The sequence below is a fragment of the Anolis sagrei genome, chromosome 12 (assembly GCF_037176765.1).
Source record: "Anolis sagrei isolate rAnoSag1 chromosome 12, rAnoSag1.mat, whole genome shotgun sequence".
In the NCBI taxonomy this organism is placed as follows: Eukaryota; Metazoa; Chordata; class Lepidosauria; order Squamata; family Dactyloidae; genus Anolis; species Anolis sagrei.
This window is the reverse complement of record NC_090032.1, coordinates 10,459,032-10,477,912: the sequence shown is the minus strand read 5'-3', so window position 1 is coordinate 10,477,912 and position 18,881 is coordinate 10,459,032. Positions and strand designations below refer to the sequence as shown.

At 46.6% G+C, this 18,881-nt stretch overlaps 1 protein-coding gene across 1 annotated transcript in view; it reads left to right on the top strand.

The window, feature by feature from the left end:
- PEAR1 (platelet endothelial aggregation receptor 1) overlaps positions 1-18,881 on the top strand; it is a 76,911-nt gene that overhangs the window by 24,113 nt on the left and 33,917 nt on the right. Inside the window, exons 2-5 of the mRNA XM_060758215.2 lie at positions 5,640-5,738; positions 8,752-8,859; positions 12,698-12,798; positions 15,353-15,445. Of these exons, the coding sequence (XP_060614198.2) occupies positions 5,644-5,738; positions 8,752-8,859; positions 12,698-12,798; positions 15,353-15,445 (397 nt within the window). The 5' untranslated portion in view covers positions 5,640-5,643. The remainder of the gene's footprint in view (positions 1-5,639; positions 5,739-8,751; positions 8,860-12,697; positions 12,799-15,352; positions 15,446-18,881) is intronic.

The following is an 18,881-nucleotide window of genomic DNA, read 5'->3' as shown; positions in this document are numbered from 1 at the left end:
AGAGAGAGAGAGAGAGAGAGAGAGAGAGAGAGAGAGAGAGGTGGAGATGCCCACCTTTCTTGAAGGTAGGTGCAAAAACAAAGGAGGGAGCGGAGGTAGGAGATACCTCCAGCCAAAGGGGCTCTCTCTCTCTTTTGGTCCCAATGGCTGAAGAGAAAGTCAGGAGAAGAGGCGACTTTTGGTGCGCACGCTAGGGTCTTCAGACATGCCTCTGGACCCGAAGCGGGCTAGGTGCGGCGGCTCCGCCCCTTGGCCCACTTGCGGATTGGGGAGAGGAGACCGCCGGGGGATCAGGAAAGGGAGCCGATCATGGGGAAGGGATCGAACCCGGAGAAAGATTGAGCACCGGCTCTGCCCACGCACCTGGTGGCCAGGTGGAGCAGGAACGAGAGGGGCTAGACGAGGCTCAAGGGCCCGCCCCCTTTGGGAAGAGGATCGCCCGACAGCGAGGCAAGAAAGCCAAGGCTCCCTCCGGACTGCTAGGGCTGTTGTGAGCTGAGGGGGCGCTCCTCAAGTGGGCATTTACAGAGGTGCCTCTGCGCCCCTGGCAAAAAGTGTTCTGCGACCGCTTACTTCGCATAATGGATGAGCCGCCCCTGCATGTATAAATATGTGAAAGGAAGCCACAGGGAGGATGGAGCAAGCTTGTTTTCTGCTTCCTTGGAGACTAGGACGCGTAACAATAGCTTCAAACTACAAGAGAGGAGATTCCATCTGAACATAAGGAAGAACTTCCTGACTGTGAGAGCCGTTCAGCAGTGGAACTCTCTGCCCCGGAGAGTGGTGGAGGCTCCTTCTTTGGAAGCTTTTAAGCAGAGGCTGGATGGCCATCTGTCAGGATTGATTTGTATGCAATATTCCTTCTTCTTGGCAGAAAGGGGTTGGACTGGATGGCCCATGAGGTCTCTTCCAACTCTATTATTCTATGATTTTAGCCAAGGAAGAAGAGAGCTTTGGGTACTTTCCTTTAGATAGGAAAGAGTCTTCCTCCTTGACTTTGCAGAGTGAATCCGGATCTCTGGCGTCTTGAATAATCTTTTCCTTTGGCCTCTTCTCGCTTGTCTGCCTTGCATTGCTTTATCACCCAAGCCAAAGTATTTGCGTGTTCCTAGCCCTTCCCAAATTTGGCATTTCAATATTTAGCCTTTATTGCTGAATCAGTCCAAGGGAATACAGAATGCTTTTGACAGCTGACTGTGACCTGAAGGCTCTGTCTTCACCCAATTTACATGGCAGCGGTTCTGTTTTTCCTATCCAGAAAGACTCTCTGCGCCCTAGAAATCCCTAGGCCTAGGAGGCCAAGTGTGCTTACCCATTCAGTGCCCCTTCCTCTGTTCCAGAGACCCCTTCCTCCATCTGTATAGACATGCAAGGACTGCTTCAGCTTCTTCTCCTCTCATCTTGTGGTGATCCCCAACTATACATTATTTTCGTTGCTGCTTCATAACTGTAACTTTGCTACTGTTATGAATCGTAATGTAAACATCTGATATGCAGGATTTATTTTCATTCACTGGACCAAATTTGGCACGAATACCTGATATCCCCAAATTTGAATACTGGTGGAGATAAGGGGGATTGATTTTGTCATATGGGAGTTGTAGCTGCTGGGATTTATAGCTCACCTACAAGCAAAGAGCATTTTGAACTCTACTGATGATGGAATTGAACCAAACTTGGCACACAGAACTCCCATGACCAACACAAAACACTAGAAGGGTTTGGTGGGCATTAGGAGTTTGGGAGTTGTAGTTCACCTACATGCAGAGAGCACTGTGGACTCAAACAATGATGGATCTGGACCAAAGTTGGAACGAATCTGGACCAAAGTTGGAACGAATATTCCATATGCCCAAATGTGAACTGAACCATCCGGTGGGCATTGACCTAGAGTTTTGGAGTTGTCGTTCGCCTAGATCAAGGCCATCATACTTGGAGCACGGGGAATTGTAGTTTACCTATATCCAAAGAGCACCTTGGACTCAACCAATGATGGATCTGGACCAAACTTGGCAAAAATACTCAATGTGCCCAAATGTGGAATTTGGGGAAAACAGACCTTGACATTTGGGAGTAGTAGTTGCTGGGATTTATAGTTCACCTACAATCAAAGAGCATTCTGAACTCCACCAACGATGGATTTGAATCAAACTTGGCACACAGAACTCCCATGACCAAAAGAAAATACTGGAAGGGTCCGGTGGGCATTGACCTAGAGTTTTGGAGTTGTCGTTCTCCTAGATTAAGGCCATCATACTCAGAGAGCGAGGGATTGTAGTTTACCTACATCCAAAGAGCACCATGGACTCAACCAATGATGGATGTGGACCAAACTTGGCACAAATACTCAATGTGCCCAAATGTGAACACTGGTGGAGTTTGGGGAAAACAGACCTTGACATTTGGGAGTTGTAGTTGCTGGGATTAATAGTTCACCTACAATCAAAGAGCATTCTGAACTCCACCAATGATGGAATTGAACCAAACATGGCACACAGAACTCCCATGACCAAGAGAAAATACTGGAAGGGTCCGGTGGGCATTGACCTAGAGTTTTGGAGTTGTAGTTCTCCTAGATTAAGGCCATCATACTCAGAGAGCGAGGGACTGTAGTTTACCTACATCCAAAGAGCACCATGGACTCAACCAATGATGGATCTGGACCAAACTTGGCAAAAATACTCAATGTGCCCAAATGTGAATACTGGTGGAGTTTGGGGAAAACAGGCCTTGACATTTAGGAGTAGTAGTTGCTGGGATTAATAGTTCACCTACAATCAAAGAGCATTCTGAACTCCACTAACGATAGATTTGAACCAAACTTGGCACACAGAACTCCCATGACTAAGAGAAAATACTGGAAGGGTCCGGTGGGCATTGACCTAGAGTTTTGGAGTTGTCTTTCTCCTATATCAAGGCCATCGTACTCGGAGAGCGAGGGATTGTAGTTTACCTGCATCCAAAGAGCACCGTGGACTCAACCAATGATGGATCTGGACCAAACTTGGCAAAAAATACTCAATGTGCCCAAATGTGAAGACTGGTGGAGTTTGGGGAAAACAGACCTTGACATTTGGGAGTTGTAGTTGCTGGGATTAATACTTCACCTACAATCAAAGAGCATTCTGAACTCCACCAACGATGGAATTGAACCAAACTTGGCACACAGAACTCCCATGACCAAGAGAAAATACTGGAAGGGTCCGGTGGGCATTGACCTAGAGTTTTGGAGTTCTAGTTCTCCTAGATTAAGGCCATTATACTCAGAGAGCGAGGGATTGTAGTTTACCTACATCCAAAGAGCACAGTGGACTCCACCAATGATGGATCTGGACCAAACTTGGCAAAAATACTCAAGGTGCCCAAATGTGAAGACTGGTGGAGTTTGGGGAAAATAGACCTTGACATTTGGGAGTTGTAGTTGTAGATTTTAAAATTTGTTGAAATTTGAAGTATATACATTTTATGTGGATGTACAGGAGTGGGTCCCATTGTTATGATCTGGTCATTGACAATAATAAAGTTTACTTACTTACTTACTTACTTCCTAGAATACTGGTGGATTTGGGGGGAGGGTTGATTTTGTCATTTGGGAGTTATAGCTGCTGGGATTTATAGTTTGCCTACAATCAAAGAGCATTCTGAACTCCACCAACGATGGAATTGAACCAAACTTGGCACACAGAACTCCCACGACCAACAGGAAATACTGGAAGGGTTTGGTGGGCATTGACCTTGAGTTTTGGAGTTGTAGTTCACCTACATCCAGAGAGCACTGTGGATTCAAACAATGATGGATCTGGACCAAACTTGGCCAGAAATACTCAATCTGCCCAAATGTGAACACTGGTGGAGTTTGGGGGAAATTGACATTGGCTTTTGGGAGTTGTAGTTGCTGGAATGTATAGTTCACCTACAATCAAAGAGCATTCTGAACCCCACCAACTATGGATTTGAACCAAACTTGGCACACAGAACTCCCATGATCAACAGAAAATACTGGAAGGGTTTGGTGGGCATTGACCTTGAGTTTTGGAGTTGTAGTTCACTTACATCCAGAGAGTACTGTGGACTCAAACAATGATGGATCTGGACCAAACTTGGCATGAATCCTCAATATGCCCAAATGTGAACACTGGTGGAGTTTGGGGGAAATAGACCTTGACATTTGGGAGTTGTAGTTGCTGGGATTAATAGTTCACCTACAATCAGAGAGCATTCTGAGCCCCACCAGTGATAAAATTGGGCCAAACTTCTCACACAGAACCTCCATGCCTTGAAGAGACTCGCTGGCATGAACCTCCCTCCAGCCTTGCATGCTCTCCCTCGGCCACACATGTGCACCACACAGCCATGCGCCGAGCATGCCTGCTCCCCCCTCCCCATTTGGAGTCTCAGAAACAGCCCTCCCCTTGGCTGAGGGGCTGGCCAATGACAGCGGAGGAGGGCTTTGGTGGTAGGATTCATCCTCTGTTTCCATAAAGGAAGCGAAGGACAGGCAAAGATACAGAATGGGGGACAATGCCTGGCTTGAGAGCAGTACATGTGAAAAAGATCTTGGAGTCCTCCTGGACAGCAAGTTAAACATGAGCCAACAATGTCATGTGGCGGCAAAAAAGCCAATGGGATTTTGGCCTGCATCAATAGGAGCATAGTGTCTAGATCTAGGGAAGTCATGCTCCCTATGCTCTGTTCTGCTTTGGTTAGACCACACCTGGAATATTGTGTCCAATTCTGGGCACCACAATTCAAGAGAGATATTGACAAGCTGGAATGTGTCCAGAGGAGGGCGACTCAAATGATCAAGGGTCTGGAGAACAAGCCCTATGAGGAGCGGCTTAAAGAGCTGGGCATGTTTAGCCTGAAGAAGAGAAGGCTGAGAGGAGATATGATAGCCATGTATAAATATGTGAGAGGAAGCCACAGGGAGGAGGGAGCAAGCTTGTTTTCTGCTTCCCTGGAGACTAGGACGCGGAACAATGGCTTCAAACTACAAGAGAGGAGATTCCACCTGAACATGAGGAAGAACTTCCTGACTGTGAGAGCCGTTCAGCAGTGGAACTCTCTGCCCCGGAAGTGTGGTGGAGGCTCCTTCTTTGGAAGCTTTTAAACAGAGGCTGGATGGCCATCTGTCAGGGGTGCTTTGAATGCAATATTCCTGCTTCTTGGCAGGGGGTTGGACTGGATGGCCCATGAGGTCTCTTCCAACTCTTTGATTCTATGATTCTATAGGTGGAGAGATCATTCTTCTCTGCCAAAGGGGTTCCTAAGACCATCAGAAATATATGTTTTCTGATGGTCTTTGGTGACCCCTCTGAAACCCCCTCGCAACCCACAGCGGAGTCCTGACCCCTGGTTGAGAAACGCCAAATTACAGGAAAGAAAGGAGATTCAACTTGAACATGAGGAAGAACTTCCTAACTGTGAGAGAGATGTTCAGTGGTGGAAGTCTCTGCCCCGGAGTGTGGTGGAGGCTCCTTCTTTGGAGGCTGGATGGCCATCTGTCGAGGGTGCTTTGAATGTTATTTTCCTACTTCCTGGCAAAATGTGGTTGGGCTGGATGACCAACAATGTTTCTTCCAACTCTAGGATTCTTTTATTCTATGTCTCTATCTGTGCCCTTTTCTCTCTGTCCTCAGGAGGATGATCCCATACGCTATCTTCTTGTTGTGGATGCAACTGGACCAGGGTCTGTTGCTCACTCCTGGTGACCCCAATGTTTGCAGCTACTGGGAAAGGTGAGCAGTTGGGAGAGGGGTCATAAGTTCCACCTTGTCTCCTGTGCTATGCTAAGAATATAATATAATATAATATAATATAATATAATATATGTATATACAAATGATATTTATAATATTATAATGTAATACAATATAATACTAATAATAATATGATATTATAATTATATGTTTTATATTACATGTAATACTACTAATAATATTACAATATAATGGTATAGTACAATATCTATATAAATAAAAATGTAATGTTCATTTGTGGGATTAACAGAACTCATAAACCACTGGACGAATTGACACCAAATTTGGACACAAGACACCCAACAACCCAATGTATATCCTTCACTCAAAAAAAAATATTATTTTCTCATTTGGGAGTTGTAGTTGCTGGGATTTAGAGTTCACCTACAATCAAAGAGCATTCTGAACTCCACCAATGATGGAATTGAACCAATCTTGGGACACAGAACTCCCATGACCAACAGAAAATACTGGAATGGTTTGGTGGGCAGTGTCCTTTGGTTTTGGACTTGTAGTTCACCTACATCCAGAGATCACTGTGGACTCAAACCACTGTGGACTCAGTGGTTGTATAAGAGCCTCCCGTACCTCTTGATCCTGTCCATCAAACTTCTCACACATGATGGATCTGGACCAAACTTGGCACAAATACTCAGTATGCCCAGATGTGAACACTGGTGGAGTTTGGGGAAAATAACCTTGACACTTTGGAGTTGTAGTTGCTGGGAGTTATAGTTTACCTACAATCAAAGATCATTCTGAACTCCAGCAATGACTGAATTGAACCAGTCTTGGCACACAGTTCTCCCATGACCAACAGAAAATACTGGAATGGTTTGGTGGGCAGTGTCCTTTGGTTTTGGACTTGTAGTTCACCTACATCCAGAGATCACTGTGGACTCAAACAACGATGGATCTGGACCAAACTACACGAATACTCAATATGCCCAATATGTGAATGCTGGTGGAGTTTGGGGAAAATAACCTTGACACTTGGGAGTTGTAGTTGCTGGGAGTTCGTTTACCTACAATCAAAGAGCATTCTGAACTCCAGCAATGACAGAATTGAACCAATCTTGGCACACAGAACTCCCATGACCAACAGAAAATACTGGGTTTGGTGGGCGGTGTCCTTTGGTTTTGGAGTTGTAGTTCACCTACATCCAGAGATCACTGTGGACTCAAACAACGATGGATCTGGACCGAACTACACGAATACTCAATTTGCCCAAATGTGAACACTGGTAGAGTTTGGGGAAAATAGAATCTTGACATTTGGGAGTTGTAGTTCCTGGGATTTATAGTTCACCTACAATCACAGAGCATTCTGAATCCCACCAACCATAGATTTGGGCCAAACATCCCACACAGAACCCCCATGTGACTGTGACGGTCTGGATGAGGGCGAACAAATTGAAATTGAATCCAGACAAGACAGAGGTACTCCTGGTCAGTCGCAAGGCCGAACAGGGCATAGGGTTACAGCCTGTGTTGGATGGGGCCGCACTCCCCCTGAAGACGCAGGTTCGCAGCTTGGGTGTGACCCTGGACTCATCACTGAGCCTGGAACCCCAGGTTTCGGTGGTGACCAGGCGAGCATTTGCACAGCTAAAGCTTGTGCGCCAGCTGCGCCCGTCCCTTGGGAAGTCTGACTTGGCCACGGTGGTCCACGCTCTGGTTACATCCCGTTTAGACTACTGCAACGCTCTCTACGTGGGGTTGCCTTTGAAGACGGCTCGGAAGCTCCAGTTAGTCCAACGCTTGGCAGCCATGATTCTAACAGGAGCGGAGCGCAGGGAGCATACAAACCCTTGTTGCGCCAACTCCACTGGCTACCGATTTGCTACCGGGCTGAATTCAAAGTGCTGGTGTTGGCCTTTAAAGCTCTAAACGGTTCCGGCCTAAGCTACCTATCCGACCGCATATCTGCCTATGAACCCACCAGGACTTTGAGATCTTCTGGGGAGGCCCTTCTCTCGATCCCGCCTGCCTCACAGGCACAGCTGGCGGGGACGAGAGATAGGGCCTTCTCGGTGGTGGCCCCGTGGCTGTGGAACGCCCTTCCCATGGACATCAGACTAGCTCCATCATTAATGGTATTCCGTAAAAAAGTGAAAACCTGGTTGTTTGAGCAGGCGTTCGAATAGTCAGTGCAATGAATGTAATGAACATAGGAATGGAACAATGGATAACGGATCTGGATCATGTTTTTAGTGATGAGACGCTAGTAAATGGCTATTGGTGTTAATTGTATATTGTTGTTAATTGTATATTTTTCTTTAATATGTATGATGTTAACTGTCTTTTATACCGTGTGTTGGTAGCATTGAATTTTTGCTGTTCTTGTTGTTAACCGCTGTGAGTCGCCTAAGGGCTGAGAACAGCGGTATACAAATAAAGTAAATAAATAAATAAATAAATAAATAAATGTGGGCCACAGCAACGCATGGCAGGGGACAGCTAGTATAGTAATATATAATACTGATACTGTACTATACCAATAATATATTTTATTTTATGTCTATATATCTTGTAAGCTGCTCCGAGGAGGGTGGCATATAAATCTCGTAAATAAATAAATAATAAGGAGAAACCAGCTTTTTTTTGGTTAAGGAGCAGGGCGAGGAGAACAAAAACAATACAAAGAAAATTAAAAAAAATAATAACGTTGGGGATGCTTTTGATCTTGTGTTCTTCCCTCCCTCCTTTCATTCCATTTATTATTCTTTTTTAATCCGCACTCCTCTTTAGTTTGGCTTTACTTTTAGCTGTTCACATTTGGTCTCCTTCCATGGAGAGAATTAGCTGGGTGGTGGCGGCTTGTTTTGATTGTTTCCACGTTTATGGATTGAGAAGGGTGTTGTCTGAATCCCTGTTGGTGCTTACTTTTGTTTGACATCTTCCTGAGTTTAAAGGCCAACCCCCTTGCCCCCCCCCCCAACTAACATTGCAGACTTATTCTAAAGGATTTGAACGCTTCTTTCCAACCCAGTTTCACAGCACCCTCAAAGGAGTCCTACGTGCAGCCCATTGCCCAGGTTTCCACAGAGCCTTGTGAGCGGACGTGGCCCTTCGCGGAGAAGACCTGCACCCGACACAAGTAAGGGTTTCAGGCTCCTATTGTCCTCCCCACTTCCCAAAATATCTCCTATTTAGGTTTTGTGATATGCCGTAGCGTTTTCCCTTTTCCAGTGCATGGGGACCTGTACTGTGACAGCGCGAGTGGCGCCACCTATATGTAGTTGCAAGATTTAAACTGTTGTATCATGCTTAATCTTGCCTTTTTACCCTGCCTATGTATAGTTGGATTGATTGGTTATTTATAGCTGTCAATCAATGTTGTTTGCACCAGTTGAATTGCTTTCTCAGCTCAATTGTTTGGCTCCACCTCTTCCTGGCGGAGGGGAGTGCTTCCCTTTTTCATTCCACCATCAGATTTTCTACCAGATGGACGTGAGTAAGAGACTTGGCTCTAAAAGCTCCTGATTAAGTTACCTCTCAGTACCAATTCTGAGGTTCTTACCCATGAGGCCTATGCTTCATGTTCAGATCAACCTGAACGATGTTGGGAAGTCTCAAGTGCCTTCAAACCAGTTCTTTTGGCACCAGAGGAAGGCCTTGTTCCTTCAGATATAGGCCACTGGAATTGGGGTTGTGATTATTCCGATATTCACAGCCATTGAGGAAAGAGGAAACTTGGCAAAGCTTCTCAGCTGCAAACTCTTTGGTCCCAAGACAAACAGAGACTATGATGTATTTTTTCCTTCACCCCTTTGAAACTTCCAACTGGTTGCCTTAAAGAGATAACTCTTTGTGAACAATAAATCTTATTTTGAGTTATCTACAGTGTTTGGGTCTTTGAGAGTTCCAGTTTCCTAAAGGAGGGCAAGAGCAAGAAGCAATCCCCTGGGAGAAAGATCTCACATCCATGCCTCTTTCACTAAGAGCTATAGCCCTCAGGTGCGACGGCACATGTATAGAAATACGTTTGGAAGATATTCCTCCTCTCGCTGGCAATAATAATAATAATAATAATAATAATAAATAGAAGAAGAAGAAGAAGAAGAAGAAGAAGAAGAAGAAGAAGAAGAAGAAGAAAGTCTGGTGGCAGAGGACTTTTACAAGTCAAACAAACTGTCGAAGAAGAAAAACACAATGCCCTGGCAGAATATGTCAAAGAAAGCCAAGAACCTGCTTTAATGGAAGTCAATAATCGGAAACTTCTCAAAGCACAGCAGACAAAGAGTCAGTACAAGAAAACTGCACTCCAAACCAGAGCTGACAGCTGCCACAACAAAGCCTTGCATGAGCAGTTCCTTGAGAAGATTGAAGGAAAGGTTGACAAGGAGAAGACCTGGTGATGGCTCATGAATGGAACCCTGAAGAAGGAGACAGAAGAAGGCCTGGTTCTTGCAGCCCAGGAGCAAGCCAGCAGAACCAATGCCATTAAGGCCAGGATTGAAAAATCAGCGGATGACCCAAAATGTAGGCTGTGCAAGGAAGCGGATGAAACCATGGACGATCTCCTCAGCTGTTGCAAGAAAATTGCACAAATGGACTGCAAACAAAGACACAACTCTGTGGCTCAGATGATTCACTGGAACTTATGTCACAAGTACCACCTGCCAGCAGCAAAGAATTGGTGGGATCATAAATCCGCAAAGGTCATGGAAAATGAACATGCAAAAATACTGTGGGACTTTCGAATCCAGACCGACAAAGTTTTGGAACACAATACACCGGACATCACGATTGCGGAAAAGAAAAAAGTCTGGATTATTGATGTCTCCATACTGGGTGACAATCGCATTGAGGAAAAACCACAGGAAAAACTCAGCCATTATCAACACCTCAAAATCGAACAGGAAAAACTCAGCTGCTATCAAGACTTCAAAAGGCACTGGTATAAACCAGTCCAGGTGGTCCCAGTTGTCATGGGTACAGTGGGTGCCATGCCAAAAGATCTCAGACGGCATTTGGAAACAATAAACATCGACAAAATTACGATCTGTCAGCTGCAAAAGTCCACCTGACTTGGATATGCACGCATCATTCGAAAATACATCACACTGTTCTGTCGCCGCGGGGCCTGTAGTTAGTTGACTTTAAAAATAGGATTTGTAACCTGGCAACAAAGATCCATTGCCTAGTCAAAGCCATGGTATTCCCTGTAGTCACCTACGGATGTGAGAGGTGGACCTTCGGGAAGGCTGAGCGAAGGAAGAGAGATGCTTTTGAGCTGTGGTGTTGGAGGAAAGTGCTGAGAGTGCCTTGGACTGCGAGAAGATCCAACCAGTCCATCCTCCAGGAAATAAAGCCCGACTGCTCACTGGAGGGAAAGATACTAGAGACAAAGTTGAAGTACTTTGGCCACATCATGAGGAGACAGGAAAGCCTAGAGAAGACAATTATGCTGGGGAAAGTGGAAGGCAAAAGGAAGAGTGGCCGACCAAGGGCAAGATGGATGGATGGCATCCTTGAAGTGACTGGACTGACCTTGAGGGAGCTGGGTGTGGTAACGGCCGACAGGGAGCTCTGGCGTAGGCTGGTCCATGAGGTCATGAAGAGTCGGAGACGACTGAACGAATGAACAACAACAACAAACCTTTACCCAGCAGGAAGCCAGGGGCCTAAGGAAAAGTTCTCAGAGGTTTCCTCTACAAACAATCTTCAGATGGCTTAAGAAGTATAACAAAGTCTTTTATTAATGAAATTAAACAGGAACTGCAAGGCTTTCTTGATAAAGTATTAGTTCTCTCAATCTTGTCCACAGGGGACAGGCACTATCTTCAATAACATTTCTTTAAAGGAAAATTCCCCTTTTTTAACTTCTCCCAAGGCTGACTAAAATCCAACCCTCACTGGTGTGGGTTCCGCTACCAGGTCGAACTGCTTCTTGAGCGCTGAGTGGACCTACCAGCAAGGCAATGGATGTTCTCCAGCTGGAGTTCTTTAGACTTTAAGGCTGTATTCTCGGAAACTCCCAAAGCTGTAGGAAGGCTTCCCTAGAGTTCTTAGGAGAGTCTTAAAGCTGTTCTCCCCTGGAAATTCTTTTCCTGGAGATTCTGTTAGAATTTCTGTGACCCTTAAAGGTTGAAGCCTTTGTACAGGAGAAGTTAAACACATCCTATACATTGGCTAACCTGGCTGAGACTAAGTAACAAAATGGCTCACTTCCTTCCAAAGCCCAAAAAGGGGGTGGGACTAGGGAACCTAAGGATAATTGACAAGCAATTGACCAATTGACCTAACTGCAAAGGCATAGAACTTCAAAATACATGCAGCAATCAACAAATAGCAAGATAAGCTGGAGCTCCTGGTGCTGCTGTACCAGAACACACACAGTCCTAGACTTTGGGGAAGTGTTCGACTTGTGATTTTGTGATACGAAATCCAGCACATATATCTCGTTTACTGTGACATATTGTAAATAATAATAATAATAATAATAATAATAATAACAATAATAGTAATAATAACAGAACGTGACAGTAGAATTGACAAGAAGCAACTAGAAAAACTAGCACAATATGTGGATTTAAAGATCGAACTGCAAAGACTCTGGCACAAGCCAGTCAAGGTGGTCCTAGTGGTGTTCGGGGGGCACCTCCTGAGTCATGTGGCCGGCATGACTGCATGGAGTGCCATTACCATCCGGAGCAATACCTATTGATCTACACACATTTGCATGTTTTCGAACTGCTAAGTTGGCAGAAGCTGGGGCTAGCATTAGGAGCTCACCTCACTCCCCAAATTCGAACCTGCAACCTTTAAAGATCTAGTTCAGCAGCTCAGTGGTTTAATCCACTGCGCCATAATAGTGATTCTATTATTCTGATTCTATTAGTTTCTGCCCCGCATCCAGCTCCTCCTCTGTGGACCTCTTTGGCCTGGCATTTTTCCTGGCATCTGTCACTTTTCCCTTTGCTCTTTCACAGAGTCCTCTATAAGACTGCTTACCGTCAAAGTGTGAAGATAGACTACAGGAGACGCTATCGCTGCTGCCAGGGATACTATGAGAGCAACGACCTCTGTGTCCGTAAGTCCCCCATTTTAAAGGAGGGCATTGACCCTTCCGACAAGGGAGAAAGATGGCTTATGTGGTTTGCGGAACTAGGAGAAGCGGAGAATAGCCTACTAGATCTAGTAGACCAGTGGTTCTCAACCTGTGGATCCCCAGGTGTTTTGGCCTACAACTCCCAGTTATCCCAGCCAGTTTACCAATGGTTAGGATTTCTCCATACCAATCTTAATGAAATAGTGAAAAGTAGAGACATCATACTGGCAATGGAGATCTGCATAGTTAAAGCAATGGTCCTTCCTTAGGCGATCCCTCATTGTCCAAGTAGGATAGTCTTCCAGGATCAGTGTCCATAGGTGACTGTGGATCCCTATTCTTGACGTGCATCTTCTCCCACAGTGAGGACATTAGTTTCCAGGTGGAAGGCAATCCCAGTCGGGGTTAGCTTGACGCGCCTTCCCCTGGCATGTTTTTCTCTTTCGCTCTCCATTCGTGCCTATTCAAATTCTACAGCACTGCTGGTCACAGCTGACCTCCAGCTGGAGCGCTCAAGGGCCAGGGCTTCCCAGTTCTCAGTGTCTATGCCAGAGTTTTAAAGGTTGGCTTTGAGCCCATCTTTACATCTCTTTTCATGCCCACCAATATTCCGTTTTCCGTTCTTGAGTTCGGAGTAGAGCAACTGCTTTGGGAGACGGTGGTCGGGCATCCGGACAACATGGCCAGTCCAGTGGAGTTGATGGCGGAGGACCATCGCTTCAATGCTGGTGATCTTTGCTTCTTCCAGCATGCTGACATTTGTCCGCCTGTCTTCCCAAGAGATTTGTGGGATTTTTCGGTGGCAATCGTTCTGGGAGTTGCATGTGACATCTGTAGACAGTCCACGTCTCGCAGGCGTAAAGCAGGGTTAGGAGGACAATAGCCTTATAAACAAGCACCTTGGTATCCCTACGGATGTCCTGGCCCTCAAACACTCTCTGCTTCATTCGGAAAAATGCTGCACTCGCAGAGCTCAAGCGGTGTTGTATTTCCATGTCAATGTTGACTTTTGTGAAGGGGTGGCTGCCAAGGGAGCGGAAATGGTCCACATTTTCTAATGTTACACCATTAAGCTGTATCTCTGGCATTGGAGAGGGATTGGCTGGTGACTGCTGGAAGAGCACTTGGGTTTTCTCGATGTTCAATGACAAGCCAAGCTTCTCATATGCTTCTGTGAAGGTGTTTCGAATGGCTTGTAGGTCTTCTTCTGAATGCGCACAGATGATGTTGTCATCAGCATACTAGAGTTCTATAACAGATGTTGTTGTAACCTTGGTTTTGGCTTTCAGTCTGCTGAGGTTAAATGCCGTTAGTCCAATAGATGATTTCCACTCCGGTGGAAAGATTCCTATCAACAAGATGAATCATAGAATCATAGAATCATAGAATCAAAGAGTTGGAAGAGACCTCATGGGCCATCCAGTCCAACCCCATTCTGCCAAGAAGCAGGAATATTGCATTCAAATCACCCCTGACAAATGGCCATCCAGCCTCTGCTTAAAAGCTTCCAAAGAAGGAGCCTCCACCACACTCCGGGGCAGAGAGTTCCACTGCTGAACGGCTCTCACAGTCAGGAAGTTCTTCCTAATGTTCAGATGGAATCTCCTCTCTTGTAGTTTGAAGCCATTGTTCCGCGTCCTAGTCTCCAAGGAAGCAGAAAACAAGCTTGCTCCCTCCTCCCTACCTCACTACCTCTGAGGATGCTTGCCATAGATGCAGGCGAAACGTCAGGAAAAATACCTCTAGAACATGGCCATATAGCCCGAAAAAACCCACAAGAACCTAGTGAAGTATCATAGCAATGAAGATGGAAAAGGTTGGAGCAATAACACATCCCTGTTTGACACCTGATTCCACAATGGTATTCCTTGTCGTAGCCTGTGGATGCAAGAGCTGGACCATAAGGAAGGCTGAGTGAAGAAAGATAGATGCTTTTGAACTGTGGTGCTGGAGGAAAATCCTGAGAGTGCCTTGGACTGCAAGAAGATCCAACCAGTCCATCCTCCAGGAAATAAAGCCCGACTGCTCATTGGAGGGAAGGATATTAAGGCAAAGATGAAGTACTTTGGCCACATCATGAGAGGACAGGAGACCTTGGAGAAGACAATGATCCTGGCGGAAATGGAAGGAAAAAGGAAGAGGGGCCAACCAAGGGCAAGGTGGATGGATGGCATCCTTGAAGTGACTAGCTCGACTTTGAAGGAACCGAGGTTGACCACAGTCATGCAGTGTTGGAAGTGACTGAACAATGATTTCTGAGATTTGGAGGCCAAAACATCTGGGGATCCACAGGTTGGGAACCACTGTAATAGACCATAATGCCAGTGGAAATGGGAGAAGCTAATCCAAGACCTTCTCCTTCTTTGACCTGCTTTGTGAGGGAGCTCATTCAGTCAAGTTCCAGACCAGCTGTAAACTCCCCAGGGCCATTTTGCTCTCTTCCAAGGAAATAATCTTTACTCGCTGCTCCCTCCCTGGAGCTGGGAGTGCTTTGGAGTGACTCCAACGTCCCTTCTTCCCTCCTTCTCTCTTCCAGCTCGATGTGCCCAGGAGTGTGTCCACGGGAGGTGTGTAGCGCCAGATCAATGCCAGTGCGAGCAGGGATGGAGAGGCACAGACTGCTCCAGTGGTAAGTCTCCATCAAGCCTCTCTACTCCAAACCTGGATAGCAGCTCGGTTTCCAAGATGGAAGGGAGCATGTGGGCCCCTGTTTGCACATCATGGTTTACAATTTGTCATTTGTTTGTGGTTGTTGCAGACCTCAGTGTGGGGCTGTGGAACCCATCTATGTAAATAAAAATGTAATCCTCAGTTCTTGTGGGTTTTTTCAGGCTATATGGCCATGTTCTAGAGGCATTTCTCCTGACGTTTCGCCTGCATCTATGGCAAGCATCCTCAGAGGAGAGGTCCTCTGAGGATGCTTGCCATAGATGCAGGCGAAACGTCAGGAGAAATGCCTCTAGAACATGGCCACATAGCCCGAAAAAACCCACAAGAACTGAGTGATTCCAGCCATGAAAGCCTTCGACAAAAATGTAATGTTCGTTTGTGCTATTGACAGAACTCAGAAACCACTGGGGCAACTGACACCAAATTTGGACACTATGTCCCTAACAACCCAATGTACGTTCTCCACTAAAAAAAACAAAACAACGAAAACAAAAAGCAGAAAGGACTTCTAAACTGCATGTCCACAAAGAGGAAACTGCATGTTTACCAAGACCCATGGCCACGCCCCCTCCTCCTCCTCGCAGGGAAACAGCACGTGAATGGCCACACACACAAGCGAGTGGAGTGGAGGTGGAGGCTTGCCGCATGGAGCCCCTTCTCTTCCCCTCCTATGTCAGGAGAGCAGTCTCCTCCTCCTTTCCCTGTTGGAAAGTGCCAGCAGCAGCAACGGAGTGCTCCACGCAAGGAAGAAGGAGAGGAGGAGGAGGAGGAGGAGGAGGAGGAGGAGGAGGAGGAGGAGGAGGTGAGGAAAGTCCACGTGCTTGAATGAAGGACCTTCCTACTCTCCCTCCGTTCCCTTCTTTCCTCCCTTTCCTTCCTTCCTTTCTTTCCTTTCCTTCCTTCTCCTTCCTTTCCTTCTTTCCCTCCTTCCCTTCTTTCCTGTCCCTCCTTCCTTCTTCCTTTCCTTCTTTTCCTCCCTCCCTCCCTTTCCTCCTTCTTTCCCTTTCTTCATTTCCTTCCCCTTCATTTCCTTCCCTCCCTCCTTTCATCATCCCCCTCCTTTCTTTCCCTCCTTCCTTCCTCCTTCCTTCTCCTCCCTCCCTCCCTTCTGTCCCTCCTTCTTTCTTTTCCTTCTTTCCCTCCCTCCCTTCCTTTTTCCTTCCTTCCTTCCTTTCCTTCATTCTGTGAAAGATATAAATACAACATTAAATGGAGGGGACAGTCAAGAAGTAACGAGAGAAGGAGGGAAAGAGGGAAGGAAGGAAGGAAGGAGAGAAGGAGGGAGGGAAAGAAGGAAAGAAAGAAAGATAGAGAAGCAAGGAAGGAGAGAAGGAAATAAAAAAGTGAAAGGAAAAAGAGAGGGGAGGAAGGAGAGAAGGAACGAAAAATAAAGAAGGAAGGAAGGAAGGAAGGAAGGAAGGAAGGAAGGAAGGATGTAACCAAAGAGCAAAGAAAGGGAGGAAAGAAACAGGTGATAGCCATGTATAAATATGTGAGAGGAAGCCACAGGGAGGAGGGAGCAAGCTTGTTTTCTGCTTCCTTGGAGACTAGGACGCGGAACAATGGCTTCAAACTACAAGAGAGGAGATTCCATCTGAACATGAGGAAGAACTTCCTGACTGCGAGAGCCGTTCAGCAGTGGAACTCTCTGCCCCGGAGTGTGGTGGAGGCTCCTTCTTTGGAAGCTTTTAAGCAGAGGCTGGACGGCTATCTGTCAGGGGTGATTTGAATGCAATATTCCTGCTTCTTGGCAGAATGGGGTTGGACTGGATGGCCCATGAGGTCTCGCCCAACTCTAGGATTCTATGATTCTATGATTCTAGGTAGAGATGGAAGAAAGATGAGAGATAGGGAAAGAAAAAGAGGAAAGGAAAGAAAGAGGGAAGGGAGGAGAAAAAGAGGGAGGGAAGGTTGGCCACAGCAATGCGTGGCGGGTACAGCTAGTTGTAAATAAACTAAAACCCCATCTTCCATTCCTTGATTGGTAGCACATGAAAGCTTCAACCATGGATTGGGAAAGAGTTCCTTCCCGTTTGGTATGTGTGTGTTCTCTCCCTCTTTCTCCGACACATACACATTCCACATGTTTTGCCACATTGTGGGCTGCCCGAAGACGACGCCAACCCCTCCTCCTCTGAGGGTCTTGGTAGAGGCAGCGGGTTCCCACGCAGAGGGAACATCCCTCTGGGCCTAGGGTTTATGGCAGGTCAGTGCCTGGGAAATAAACACTCTGGATGGGGCAAGGAATAGGGGATGACGTCTGCGTAAAGGAGAACGAGGAGACGGGGTGACGGAAGGGTAGTTTGCTCTTAGGACATGGAGAGGAGCCAGGCCCTTCCTGGCTATTATTTATTATTATTTATTTATTATTTGCACTTGTTAACCGCCACTCTCAGCCCGAGAGCGACTCGTGGCGGTGTACAGAACATAGAAAAGACAACAGTTTACAATGAATCAAGACCATAACACAACATCTAAAAATCCGCTTCGTCTAGTTTGGGGTCATAATCAATCTCATAGTCATAGTCCATTCCGGTGGTCATTCCAAAAAAACACATAGCACTTAGTTGAAGGCCTTTTCGAAGAGCCAGGTTTTCAGGCCCTTGCAGAAGGCCATGAGGGAAGGCGCCTGTCTGATTTCAGCAGGGAGGGAGTTCCATAGCCGGGGGGCCACCACCGAGAAGGCCCGCTCTCTCGTCCCCGCCAGGCGTGCCTGTGAGGCAGGCGGGACCGAGAGAAGGGCCTCCCCAGATGATCTCAAGGTCCTCGTGGGCTCGTAGGCCGAGATGCGGTTCGCAAGGTATTTTGGGCCGGAACCGTTTAGGGCTTTGTAGGATAACACCAGCACCTTAAATTGGGCCCGGTAGCAAATCGGCAGCCAGTGGAGCTGGGACAGCAAGGGCGTTGTGTGCTCCCTGCGTCCCGCTCCGGTTAACAACATGGCTGCCGCGCGCTGGACTAGCTGAAGCTTCCGGGCCGTCTTCAAGGGCAGCCCCACGTAGAGAGCGTTGCAGTAGTCGAGGCGGGATGTGACCAAAGCATGTACCACCGTGGCCAAGTCAGACTTCCCTAAGTTGGGGAATGCCCTGAAATCCCTGAGATTTTTCCCTCTAATGCAGTGGTTCTCAACCTTCCTCATGCCGCGACCCCTTAATACAGTTCCTCATGTTGTGGTGACCCCCAAACAGAACATTACTTTTTGTTGCTACTTCACAACTGTGATTTTACTACTGTTATGAAGGGTAATGTAAATATCTGATATGCAGGGTCAAACCCGTAGCCAGGATTTCGTTTCGGGGGGGGGGGGGGAGGGGGCTGAGTCTGAGTGAAAGAGGGTCTAGCCTAGCAAACCTTTTGTATCATTACCCCAATAGCCCCATGCATATGGGATATAT